The sequence below is a fragment of the Papaver somniferum genome, chromosome 2 (assembly GCF_003573695.1).
Source record: "Papaver somniferum cultivar HN1 chromosome 2, ASM357369v1, whole genome shotgun sequence".
Classification (NCBI taxonomy): Eukaryota; Viridiplantae; Streptophyta; class Magnoliopsida; order Ranunculales; family Papaveraceae; genus Papaver; species Papaver somniferum.
Window position 1 is genome coordinate 69130999 of NC_039359.1, and position 13376 is coordinate 69144374.

Below are 13376 nucleotides of genomic sequence, written 5' to 3' on the forward strand. Positions count from 1 at the left end.
ATATTCTTAGATAAAAGGACGTTTTAGTCCTTCAAATCTTCACCAACGACACAAATTTCATAATAAAGAGAACGGTTAAGATGTCCCATATAGAGTACACGTGTAGGAGATCTAGCCACATAAAATCAAATGCCAGTATTGGTCATACTCCAACAGTCAATTAGTGAACAACTCTAAAAATGATTAAGAAAAATCCAGGATTGGTTCAGACGCTTGCTTGCTTTGTTGCCGTAGCTCGTGAATTGCAGGTGGAATAGATGTAACAGCAGCCAATGAAGAAGGTCATGTTGTGCTGCTATTGGTATATTGATGGTTTTAGGGGGACCTGAACTGCAGATGAAGTTTGTGAAATGTGGATGAAGTTGCGACTGGTGGTGGTGTATGCAGGTGGATGCTGGTAATATTGTGGAACATCAGGTGTTATATGCTGGTGGAGATGCAAATGGGTGTATGAAGATGGGTTTTGGAGATGGTGGATGGTGATGGATGGAAGTTGTTCAGCGATCTTTCTAGGTCTTCCTTTTATAACCTCAGTTTCTCAACTTCTTAATTAACACGAAACCAAGTTTCCTAATCCTAGCTGAACACAAAAACTGAACTGAATCCCAGCCATCCATCAACCTGTACCAACGGCTTTCACTCGTGTTCTTAGCTGTTATATCGGCAGAAAACAGACCCTACGTTCTTCATCTCATTACCCAATTTCATAACTTCGAAATACATGTTCTAGTCCTTGGAACAAGCCAGCTAACCCATGGCTAGAGCAGTGGCAAAGAGAAGAGACGTGACCCGACTACTTCAAGATCTGAACTGTCGTTCAGGCTTTCTGTCGTTCAGGCTTTCTGTTGAACACCTTGTGTGTGTGAAACTGGGAACTCAGAGATGACCATTTTGCTGTTGTATGAGATCCCCTTTAACCTGCAATCGAACTGGAGATAAACACATTCTCGTATACCTTCTCAAATACACATACATTCACTAATCATCGTTCATCCCTCAAATCAATGGTGGTAGCTCAAGTTCTTCCCTGTACGGTATCCAACATCTTTTTGGTTCCAAATTTGCTTTTGATGTGAAATTTCTCTGGTACGAGAAACCTGTAGTCTACATTTCAAGAAATTACAACAGAGTCAGAGATAATGTACTCTGAACATGAAAAATAAACAAATAACGAAGACCATTTCCTTGTGGCATTTCAACAAACAACTCATGGGTTCTGGAAATAAGTACTCAAAATTCAGATTTTGTTATGCTTTTGTATAAACATATAAGTAAAGATTTCAGATATCAGTTTCATCACCTGATTTCAGATCTCAGTTCCTTTCCTCTAGCTCAAGAATTTGTCAACGAGCCATACAATTTCAGACCACATCAAACCCCTGAGCTCCCAAAATTTGTTGATGTACTGTTGAGAGAAATTGAAATAGTTGGGTTGAACCCCAACCACAAAAACACCATATATCGAACTCAAACTATCTCAAAACTATGTTCCTGGTGGTGCTAACATCCATGGTTAAATCTCTTCTAAACATCCACCATTAATATTAATTAGGTTTGATTAGAGAAAAACCCCTAAATTATCTCTTGATTTTAGCAGAAGAAAAAATTGATTTAGAAGAACCAGAGAGAACTAGAGAGAAAAAGAAAGAACAAAATGAGAATAGGATGGACGAGATTCACTAAAGCAATGACGCACGTATAAAAAAGTTATTTTGGTAATCTCAACAAGTTCACAAAATCTCCCTGCATGAGTAATTGACGATAAATTGACGAGTCAACGCGATAAATTGACCGAGATAACAAAAGTGGATGGAATCCGTTTAACTTGCCTAGTTTTGCAATAAATAAAAAAACAGGCCCAGAAACGAAAATGAGGATCCAAAACAGGCCTATTTCTACGTATAATCCTAGTATAAAAAATTTCGGTTCATATAAAGAGTAATAGCTAGAAGCAGATAGATATAATCATCAATTTCTTTCTCTTTGCCGGCACCACCACCCGTAGACAAGTACTTAAAACGTGGTGAAAATAAATGAACGAAACATACAACTAACAAGGGCCAGATATGTATGGAGGGATTATGACTGTCCCTCCCTCTAAACATTCTAACATAACCTTGCAATAATAGCTCAAACTTGGAGGACCCGGGAAAATTATATTGCATTGTAAGTTAAATTCATGCAGCCTGCAGATATTAAATTTCATTGCTCCATAAGTTTTGTATCAGAATGTTTATCTGAAAATAGGTCATTTGTCCAAATATTTTTAAAACATGGTTCTAATGGACGAATAAAAATTAGTACGGGTGAAATGAACACCAAAAAAATAGCAAGAATGAAACTGGATTCATCCTGGCTTAAACTTAAAAAATAGCGATGATAAAACTTGATACATCATGATGTAAATCAAAAATAAGAAAAAATATTTGAAAATGAGTAGGATGAAACTGTTTACATCATGAATATTTTTACATTCTCGTCCATTTAAACAGTATCAAATTTTACATGTCTTTTTCACCCAGGAATTGTTGTTATTGGGTTAATTGACCAATTTTGTGAATGCTTATTCTTTTAAATTTACAATCTGAATAACTCTTAAATCCATACAGAGAAGACCATGGAAGGAAAATCCAAGAAACTTAGTGTGTTTGATTTATCAAAAGCTGACACTGGTTTATTGCAAAGCAAAGAGATTTATCAGGTAGTCTACTAGTTAATCAGATCAATTTCTCATGTATTCATGGCTTAGTTGATCCAGATAACCATCGGTTTGGTTTTTGTTACTAGTACTTTCCGAATGGATTATAGAATCTTGTCGTATGGGTACTTAAGAGGCATCATTTGGCTAATTCTATGTAATTTTATTTGGTAGAATCTCTCAGTCCATCGGCTAGTTAATTTTTTCTTCTTTTGTAAGTTATACATGTAAAATTTGCCATTTCATTTTTATAGTGTATCTTGGAGACAAATGTTTACCCTAATGAGGCTGAGGTTCTAAATGAGCTAAGAAAATTCACTCCTACCCAACGTAGGTAAGTGTTTTTTCTTTTTTTGAAGTTAAAGTTAAACTTTATGTGTTTAAAGTTACCATGAAACCTTCTAGATATTCACTACTATTGTCTACTGCGTTTTGTTATTTTGATCTAACAATCTTCAATGAATTTTTTTATTACCCCGCAGGAGTTTCATGCTTTGTTCAGCAGATGTAAGTCCAATAATTCTTTTGGACTATGGAATGCAAATGTGTCTTCCTATGAGTTAATATTTTCTAAAATAATTTGCTATTATTGCTTCCTCACCCAAGTAAGGAAGCTCAAAACCACCAGAAAAAGACCAAACACATTACAAACACTCCAGCCCAAGCAAGAATCCAAAGAAACAAAAAAACATACAGCAACATTAGAAAGTTACAAACTTAACGATACATAAAGGATCATAAAGGTCGAAATGCGAAAATGAACCCTTAAGAAACCAATGCAAGGAGTTCTTCGTGACGTTCAAATTCAACCATGTCTTCCTCTTTCAAGCTTACCCAGGCTTCTATCCCATCCCCTGAACTTGTATCAATAAACATAACACAGTTTTTATAAAGTAGTTTAGATATGCTAGCCCAATTGGGTTTTCCCCAACCAAAGTCTGCTTCATATATGGGGAACCTACACCAACTGCTGAACATTAAAAACGTCTTATTATCATCGTTAAATGCCTCTTCCTTCAACATCTGATGCATCTTCATATGGTTACATGAGATTGCAAAGTTGCTTTTCATGGCTTTCACGTGCTCATTGTCGATCGACTTTATGGAATCCTTGATCTTGGACACCAACTCTGGATAGTTTTGTCTTTGATCATGAAAACCGTTGCTATTAAGATTGCTACCTGTTAGGTTACGTGATACTTCTGCAAAAGTACCCTCAGTCATATTCCCGAAACTATTGTCTGGCAATGGTGGAATCATCCTAGTCCTCAAATTTATTGCAAATGATGCTACGTACTGCACCTGATTTGGATCAGAAACAACATTTACAGAACTGACGGCATCGTCTATCTGTTTTGCTTTGGACTGAAGATCCACATCCATGAAACACATCCATATAAAGGATGTTAACGCTTCAAATCGTGTCGGCAGCTGCTGCATGTTATGTTCTTGCTTATCGATCTGTTTATCTGATCCGTTGTTGGCGTTTACGTTGATGCACTTTTTCTTAAGTTTAGCTATACTTGAATCCTTGAACACAAATCTTTTGGTAAGTATATCAATTCTATCTGGTACGATTTGGACTTCTGCAGGTTCTTTTTCTTCTTGATCACTGAAACTTGCTGGTGGGAAGATGGATGAAATTATGTAACAAGGCTTATCAACCGCTGCAACACGAGCTGTTTCTGTCCAATCCTTCACAAAACTAGCGAACGAAGACGCATCAACTATCTTGTGTGAGTAGGCGAGACAGATAACCATTCCACCACAACCGAAGACATTGACTTGGATTTTTAAGAGAGCTTTGGAGTTCGAATGCAATCCCGCTCGCCTAAACGACCCAGTCCCTCCGTAAGGCTCATGAGGTAGGAATGGTTCCATAACCTCAATATCGGAACTGGCGAGTTGCATAACTTGAGAGACTTCTTTACCTACCACTCTGGCCTCGATATAGTCCACACCCTCGTCATTACACTCAACAGATTTCTCATCTTTTATTCTTCCAGCCAATGGATAGTATCTGGTTAATGTCTCAGCTAAGGATTGCTTGAGAACATCACAGCGACGACGAGATGATGCTGAGATGATCATGTTCCTACCGTGCTCACCATCGCCAAGGCTGCTGCCATTACTCTCCAAGTTTGGATAGTAAAGGAGGTGATCAACATACAATGGAGGAAAAATCTGATCTAAATTGGATAAACTGTGAGTTTTGACGTTATCGGGAGTCGGAGATGAGGGTTTAATGGACTCTTTTGATAGTACTTCAATCTTCATGGTATCATTCATGTTGTGTAAATTATTTTGCACTAAGAGAAACCTAAATTTGACGGTGAAGAGAAGATGATGGTGAAAATGTAGTGTTTTCGGGATATATTGTACTAGTTGAACATCGCAAATAACTGAGCGGACCACATTTGGTTAGCTAAAAATTGGAAACCACTTAACACAGTACACTTGATTCTACGGCACCTCATTTCAATACCTTGGCATGGCATTGTATCCAGAAGAGGTCCATGCATATTAATATTGGTGGTTGAAGAGGGTGACAAACAATAATATGTATGGACCTCTTCAACCACCACCAATACTAGCTACAGTTAAACTCAAGGACTATATATAAGCGGCCTGAATCAATCCACATTCCCTTAAAAGTGGGCGGCAGAATATGTATGGTTCTGAGAAGAACGGTAAAATGGAACGATCCTAATTAAGAATTAGAGCAAACAACTTGTTTTTTTTTTTTTTGATTTTCTGATAGACTAGTTATATGAATCCTGAATAGATAAAATGCAACAATATATGATCGAGAGTACAATTGTTTTCTTTGTTCACTCAACCACACGCATTAAACTCAGTTGGTCCTGAATGATATCGATCGTTATCTAATACCCATCTTGCTTTCATTGATATAGCTAGGTTACTTCACAATGTTCACATATGTGGATGAACCCAATCAATTGTAGTTTGAAAGCAGAAGCACATCTGATTCAAGATAGGGTGGGGTGGCAACCTCGAAAACCTTGCAGAGCCCAAAAGGAAAGAACAGGGAGTGAACCAAGAAAGGAAAGGAATTGAGGAAGGTCAAAGGTCGTGGGTTTCTATCCATCCACCGCAACTTTCACGTACTATAAACCCTAAACGTAATAATGCCACAGAAGACTTAATAAACTTATGAATAAGATCTCGCATCTAAATTTGATTAGACAGATAGACAGGCAGACAGCCAGTCACATCACATATGAATGAACCCACTTGTAGCTTTCCTTGCGTAAAAGCAGAAAATTGGACTGCGAAACACACATTCAATGCTCCCCATTTATCCCACATTTTGTTGTTCAATATTGTGTGTACTTATTGGCCATTGAAAAAAAAGATGTACAAGAAGTAACGTCTACATATACCAAAGAAGGAACAGAATTCATTTAAGATCATGATTTATGGGCTACTGAGTGATTTAATCACGAGGACTTTTAAGTACAATGGCGGAGAAAAACTAGTTGTAGAGTGCGATGGTCTCCATCACTTGCGTAGAATTGCCGAAAAACTAGAAAAACCAGTCTGGGGTCAGTTCCATAAAGATTATTATTGGTATTATATGAAGATGAAGATGGGACAGTGCCATTGCCACTTTAAAGTAATGACTTCCAAACTTTGTCTTGCTCCTTTGAAACAATTATAACTTTAATATATAATTACGTAAATGGCTTAAACAATTACCTAATGATTCTCTTAAAGAAAGCAGAAAGCCTAATGCTTCTCTTAAAGAAAGCAGAAAGCCTTTAATTAAGTAGGGAACTAGGAATGTGTTCCGAAAGAACAAAAACTAGGTTTTGAAACCTACACGGCTACACCATACTTCACAAATCTCACAGTCACATATATAATATAGCTCATAATGATTTTACAGAAGATGCACGTGACGTATTTTAAAAGGGAAAATTGGGAAAATGGCCCAATATGGGGTGCAATGTTGGAAATCTGCCCCAACATTTAAAAGTTCGGAAAAATGCCCCATTCCGTCAAAAACTCAGTTAAGTCACATGTGTGAGCCCACACACGCGAATAAAAAGACAAATACGTCCTTCAAAATTCACGGTTAAGGGTTCAAAATCCAGGATTGAGGGTTTAGGGTTCATGTTTAAGGTTCTGGTGGTGGAAGCGGCGGTATTAATGGTAGTTATGGTGGTGATGGTGGCTTTATGCATGTGACTTAACTGGGTTGGATGTCAAAGTTAACGAAATGGGGCATTTTTCCAACTATTTTTAACGTTGGGACAGATTTCCAACATTGCATCTCATATTGAGGCATTTTTCCAATTTTCCCATTTTAAAATGCGCTCAACAACAATCAATGGTCACCTGGCTCAGTCTAAAATTGAGTCTGGTGTGGGGGTAAATATTTCATTGGGGTAAATATATATCAAAGTTGCACCCACTGTGGTTATTGTAAAAACTCATAACTAAAACTGATTATAGCTTGGTTTTTTCGGATTCATGATTCTGAATGCTTAAACTAAATTCCAATAAGGAGAGTAAGAAAGAACCAAGTTCTGAGTCAGTCGAGTCTGTATAGGCTATACCGATGTGAGTATTCATGGGACGTTTGCATTTATATAACTACATTACAAAATGGATCAACGTTGCATAATTATTTTTAATACGAAATTACAGACGAAATAAAAATACAGGAACAGATAGAGGAAATAAAAACACAGTAAAAAAAAAACACGAAAAATATGAATTCCCAGCATATACAATTTAAAAAGGACAATACAATTGAGCTTTAAGATGCTCAAAACCATACCTCTAAACACACAAAAAGAACAAACCAAGCAACAAAGACTTGTAATTTTTTTCTTACCTCTATATATCAATTAATTCTTCGAAGATCTTCATTGCAGAAGCAGGCAAACCTAGAAACAAACTTATATCTCTCTGTTCCTTTCCATGAGGTAAGAACAAAACCATGTTTTTTGCCACATGCAAGGGGCCTGAGTAAATAGGTCCTCCCCAACCAAAGTCTGCACTGTGGAAAGCTAGCCTAGACCAAGCATTTAAGATAATGGTATATGTTAACGGTTTCCTTTCATGATGTTCTTCAAAATAATCTATGCTTGATCTGATGTAATCATCTGTAACCATCTTAATTTTTTCTTGAATTTTCTGTACTGTTGATGACAATGGGTTGTCTAGTATCTCCCTCGCGCTGGACTGGCAACTCATTAACATGGCTGCATTACCAAAGAATCCTTTTGGTAGTGGTGGGTCTAATTTAGACCGTCCGTCAACCGTAAAGAGTACCCTTACTTGTTGATCGGGATGAAGTCTTAGTGATCTAGTTTGAGCTCTCCACATGAAAGCAGTGAGTGTTTCGAAAGTAGTACATCTTTTCAAAACCTCGTCTTCCATGGCTACTTTCTTCAGTTGTTCTAGCTTCTCCGTGCGAAAGATGAAGGATTTTTTGACATGCATTTCTTCTTCCAAGAGAGCCATGGTATCTGACATGTCGATTATCTGTTCAAATGCATGGGCGAATTTTACATTAGGTGGGACTCGTGCTTTCAGCAAGGTTCGATCTAGGAACGGTGGGTTTGAGATTGGCAACCCTCTTGTGACTTCACCCCATGAATTCAAAAACTCCATTGCACAAATTCCATCAACAATTGTGTGATCCACGCTAAATCCCAAACAAAATCCTCCGCATTTGAATTTGGTCACCTTCGATAATATATAAATCAAACAAAGTAAAGAATAGAAGTTCCATATATAAATATATAGTAGAGAGATATAGAATTCATATACCTAATATGCAGTACTAACCTGAGCTACAAGTAGAGGAGGGTTTTGTAGACCATTAATATCATAAACAAGTTTCTCGGGACCAACAGAATCAGGTTTCATCAAGTCATTGATGTCTTCTAATGTACAATCAGCCTTAGCCTCCACAAAGAGAGCACCTTCACCTGTGCAGTTGATAATAAACCTGTTTTTCTCATTCTTTGCTACACGTCCGGCAAGAGGATAGTAGTAAACAAGAACTTTTGCTAAGCCCTCTCTGATAGCTTTAGCAGCATCTAGTTGACTATTAAAAGTGTTGTTAAAACAATATATAGTATGAATCATAAACGGACCACCGTCGAGGTTAGACAAGAAATATTCACCCTCAGGTGTCTTCTCTGCTGGAAAAACCCAACTTGGCTCTCCTTCAATCATGACATTAAGATTTACAATAAGCCCATTACCGGAGGTTGTCAAGTTGCTAGTCTCTTCCATTACAAAAACAATGAAATGTTGTTATATGAATAATTAAGTTCACCAGATGAAATGTAAGTTGTTAACGAGGATTAAAAGATGGAGATATTAGTGTTTTACTCGCAGTTCTCTTCTCTTCATTCGTTCACTAAACCTAACGAGGTTCAACTTAAGCAAACTTTATTATGTTAACGTGTTCACATAATAGAGTAAACAACACCTTAACGTGGGAAAAGTAAACAACATCAAAATAATTAAATTTTGGGACCAACCAGTTCATTTTTTTATTTTTTTTTGGACGTCAGGACCAGCGATTTTTAAACCTACTACCCACTGTGTAACAATTAATTAAACTCTGATGAGAACATTGAGAAGCGCGACAGCAATACTACTGTATACTTTGCATTTCCATAAAGCAAGTTGATCCTATTCGCACTATACTGCAGGACTGTCAATATCGAATACAAGTATTCACAAGATGTTCTTATTATATCTCCATGCGTTTAGATTCCGCAACCAGTGAGATTAATTACAACATTGACAGAAAAAAAAACAGCATAATGTCTTGTAAATTTTTAATTTGCTGCCTCTCACCTGCAGTATAGTGCAAATAGGAATTAAAAAGCGGGATCTAAAATCACCGACACAAAGTATTTAGAGTTCTAATTTAATTTAAATGTTATTGGCATTTCCGGTCCCTCTCTAATGGCTGTGTGTCTGTTCTTTTTTTGTGCCTCCTTGGCACCTGATAATCAACTTTAACTTTTCTCAACAAAAAAAAAAAAAAAAACTATCAACTGAAGATTGGAATGTAGCAAGCACCACAGATAGTACTACAATGACGTAATATCTCTCTGTCCAGTAAACAATTAAAGGTTTATAATAGTTAGAGCTGCACAAGACCCGGTCCAGACCCGGTGACCCGCTCCAAACCCATAATTCCCGGACCTGTACCGACCCAGACCCGGAGTAGCCAGTACAGGTACCGGTTCTGAATGTTGATACCCGGAACAGACCGGTACAGGTATTGGTTCTGGCCTATTCCCGATCTGTACCGGACCGAAATACCCGGTAAATTAGAGCCATTGATATTTTTTAGGATATTACATCCTAGCCATCCCTTGTAGGTTTAGTCTCATCTTCAAACATAGGGTATATCATTTTATTTTTTTCGTTTTTCCCGATCTGAACTCCTCCTTCACTGAAGAGTCTGAAGAAGAGAACAAGAACAAGTGAACAACATGCACCATAGATCGTGAAATTTCTTTGTTCATACGTATCAATTTTCACCCCCCACAGATTCAAGGTTAGTCCTGGACTCCTGGCTTGAATCTCAATTTTTTTTCTCTTTTTTTTTCTCAATTTAGAAATTTGCTTTCCTTGTTTTTCTTCTGAATCTTCTTGGGTTCTTGTTTACTGATTCTTCTACAAAGTAAACAAAGATTCTTAATAAGCTTAACGAATAAGGTGACGCACTGACGCAGTGACGCTGATGCTGTTGTTTGAGTTCTGAAAGAAGTAGAAAAGGGTAAGATTATTTAGGTTTCTGAATTGATTGATTTCTTTCCTTGAAGTTGATTTGTGCTGATAGATTAAAGATGAGTCTTCTGTAAATTTTTAGTTAGAGTTTTGCATGAGGTTTAATTTTTGAGTTTGTAGAAAGTTAGGGTTTTCCCCTGTTTTTCCCAAAAACCCAAAAATTAGGGTTCGTATGAATAAGGGTGACTGTTTTGGAATCCACAGATGAAGAAGATGAATTGGTTAGGATTGAATTTGGGTTGATAGTTTAAGGTTCTGCATAGGAGAATTAGAAACTAGGGTTTTAGGTTGTATTTAAGAATTAATTGGATTGTTTTGGGAGGAAGATGAATTGGGTGTTGCTGTTGGTGTTCTTATGTAGAAATAGATCTAGTATTGGTAAATACAATTGATAAAGTTGTTCTGTTGATATGGATTTGGGTGGTGAATGATTTGGATTCAGTTGAAGGGGTTTGTATGAATTAGTCTTTGTAATTAGGTTTGGATAGAACTTAGGTTTGGATTGAACATATTAGCAAATATTACCATTCAAAATCAAAATATAGAATCATGAGAAATCAGTGTGTAGAACCTAATGTTTGTTTGGCGTTTGATCACTGACAGTAGACTTAATGTTGTAATGTTTCTCATATAGTTTCTTGTAAGATGCTTTGATTGAAAACCTTTCTCGTTTCTCTATCTTGTTGTCTTGTTAATTACCTGCACTGAATCACTGATATGTTGCAGCCTTGTAGGCCTTTGAGGTGCTAAATGGGGAAGCGCAAAGCACCAGATGATTCCAATGATGCTGATGGCATTGCTCCTGTTAGTGTAAGACCATAATAATCTTTTTTTTTTCTTTTTTTCTTTCACTTTTGTCGAGAACATCAACTGGTGGCATTAATTTGTAGATGAGTTGGTGAAATCATGTCGTATTTTTGATGTAAACAGTAATGTGATGTATTAAAATACCAAAAACACATGTGCATGGGTGTACTGTACAATATCCATATTCTTTTAGGGTCCACTTTGCTACATTATTATCATTGCAGAAATGTCAAAGATTATTCTTTTTGGGTCCACTGTGCTATGCGTGAATGCAGTATCATACGGCACAATGAAACATTGAGCATTAGAATTTCTCACACAAGAGAACTAAGGGTCATAATGCTTCCTAATCCCAGTGTTTCTTAACTGAATTGCTTACAATTATTGTTGACCAATGTCTGCTCCCTGAGTCATTGCAGAAATGTTTATTTTCTTGTTTTACTTTTTTGTTCCATGTTGCAGCCATATGGGATTCTCTGCTAAAAGAAGCTTGATGTAAACTCCGTGTCAGTGACTCAGTGCAGCCAGTGCCAATTGTTCGAGAAGTCCCCCATCCTTTGCAAGGATTTCTTTTCATTTCTTGTCGCAGACTTATGGAAATGTTGTTTTTAGTACTATGTTTTAATGTTGAACTTTGAACTTAAAGTGTGATACACTTATTATTCTGTGATGTTTTAAACCTTTGTTATTTTGAACTTTGTAATGTTGAACTTAGTCTTAGACTCTTAGTCTTAGGTTGTTACTTTACTGTGTGTGTTAAAATTCAGGTAAAAAACCGGTACCGGAGTGGAACCGGACCGGTCTTACCGGGACAGGTACAAGTCCAGGTCCAGGTACAGGTACAGGTCCTCAAATTGAAGAACCGGTCAACTCCGTGTACAGGTACCGGTTCCCACAAAAACCCGGTCCGAACCGGCCCATGTGCAGCTCTAATAATAGTCATGCATCTCATCAGAAAATTAAATTATCTACAGTGGGTATGGGTACGTAGGGTGGTTTTTATTATCAATTTAAAATCTGACATGTGAGCCGTCGGCTTATATTAAATTTATTTTTTTATGGGGGAGTTCCCATCAAAGTAACTTATTGTTGGGCGTCTCATTTGCCTTCTACTGCAAAGGCCTCACGTTAATGTGATAGAGTTTAGAAAAAGAAAAATGGTGTGGTTTAAAGATAGTTGGTCCCAGAGTTTGCTTAAAAATTAAGTGAATGCTTGGTCTAGGCTAGCATTCCAGATGATTACATCAGATCAGTCATAGATTATTTTGAAGAACAACATGAAAGGAAATCATTAACATATACCATTATCTTAAATGCTTGGTCTAGGCTAGCATTCCACACTGCAGACTTTGGTTGGGGAGGACCTATTTACTCAGGCCCCTTGCATATGGAAAAAAACATGGTTTTGTTCTCGCATCACGGAAAGGAACGGAGAGATATAAGTTTGTTTCATGGTTTGCCTGCTTCTGCAATAAAGATCTTCGAAGAACTAATTGATATATCTGGAGGTAAGAAAAAGTTTACAAGTCTTTGTTGCTTGAATGTTACTTTTTGAGTGTTTAGACGTGTTGTTTTGAGCATCTCAAAGCTCGATATATAGTAAGGTCGTTTGCAAGTTCTGCATATGTCGGAAATTCAGTATGTCATTTTTAAGTCTGCATACTGTTTTTCGTCTTTGAGCAGTGCTGTCCCGCGCAACAGGCGGCTTAATAAGCAAGCAGCTTGCTGTCCGTTGGATCATCATCTCTACCGTTAAATTATACTATTTGTTTTTATCTTTTTAGTGTAACTACAGCTGGAAAGCTATGATATTTAAATTAGGTCCTTTTGTTTATTTTCATTTCTTCGCATGTCCTTTAATTTAATCATTATACTTATAGTGAATCAAAACTAAGAAAATGACTTTTCTGATCGGAAACCTTTTCCTCACCGTCGATTTCTTTGAGGCTTCTGTAGTGTCACCTGATGATGATTTAGGTTTCACTTCATCTTCTTTTCGAATTTGTTTTTCGAACTGAATCGGGAGAAGCAAAAGGATGAAATAATAGATGGGGATGTGATGATATCATTGTATAAC

At 37.0% G+C, this 13376-nt stretch overlaps 2 protein-coding genes and 1 long non-coding RNA gene across 3 annotated transcripts; 1 reads left to right on the forward strand and 2 right to left on the reverse strand.

Annotated features, from left to right (window-relative positions):
- Positions 1–3463: 3463 nt before the first annotated feature.
- On the reverse strand, positions 3464–4987 carry LOC113351314 (vinorine synthase-like). The gene has a single exon (XM_026595324.1). The coding sequence runs from the start codon at positions 4985–4987 to the stop codon at positions 3464–3466; it is 1524 nt and encodes a 507-aa protein (XP_026451109.1).
- A 2464-nt stretch (positions 4988–7451) lies between these two features.
- Positions 7452–9079, reverse strand: LOC113347952 (fatty alcohol:caffeoyl-CoA acyltransferase-like). The gene is made up of 2 exons (XM_026591642.1): positions 8522–9079; positions 7452–8419 (listed from the first exon to the last, which is right to left on the reverse strand). Exons 1-2 carry the CDS (start codon positions 8972–8974, stop codon positions 7565–7567), a joined length of 1308 nt encoding a protein of 435 aa, XP_026447427.1. The 5' UTR covers positions 8975–9079; the 3' UTR covers positions 7452–7564.
- A 1034-nt stretch (positions 9080–10113) lies between these two features.
- Positions 10114–11300, forward strand: LOC113347955. The gene is made up of 3 exons (XR_003359357.1): positions 10114–10259; positions 10387–10481; positions 11219–11300. It is a non-coding gene; the product is annotated as an uncharacterized LOC113347955 (long non-coding RNA).
- Positions 11301–13376: the final 2076 nt, after the last annotated feature.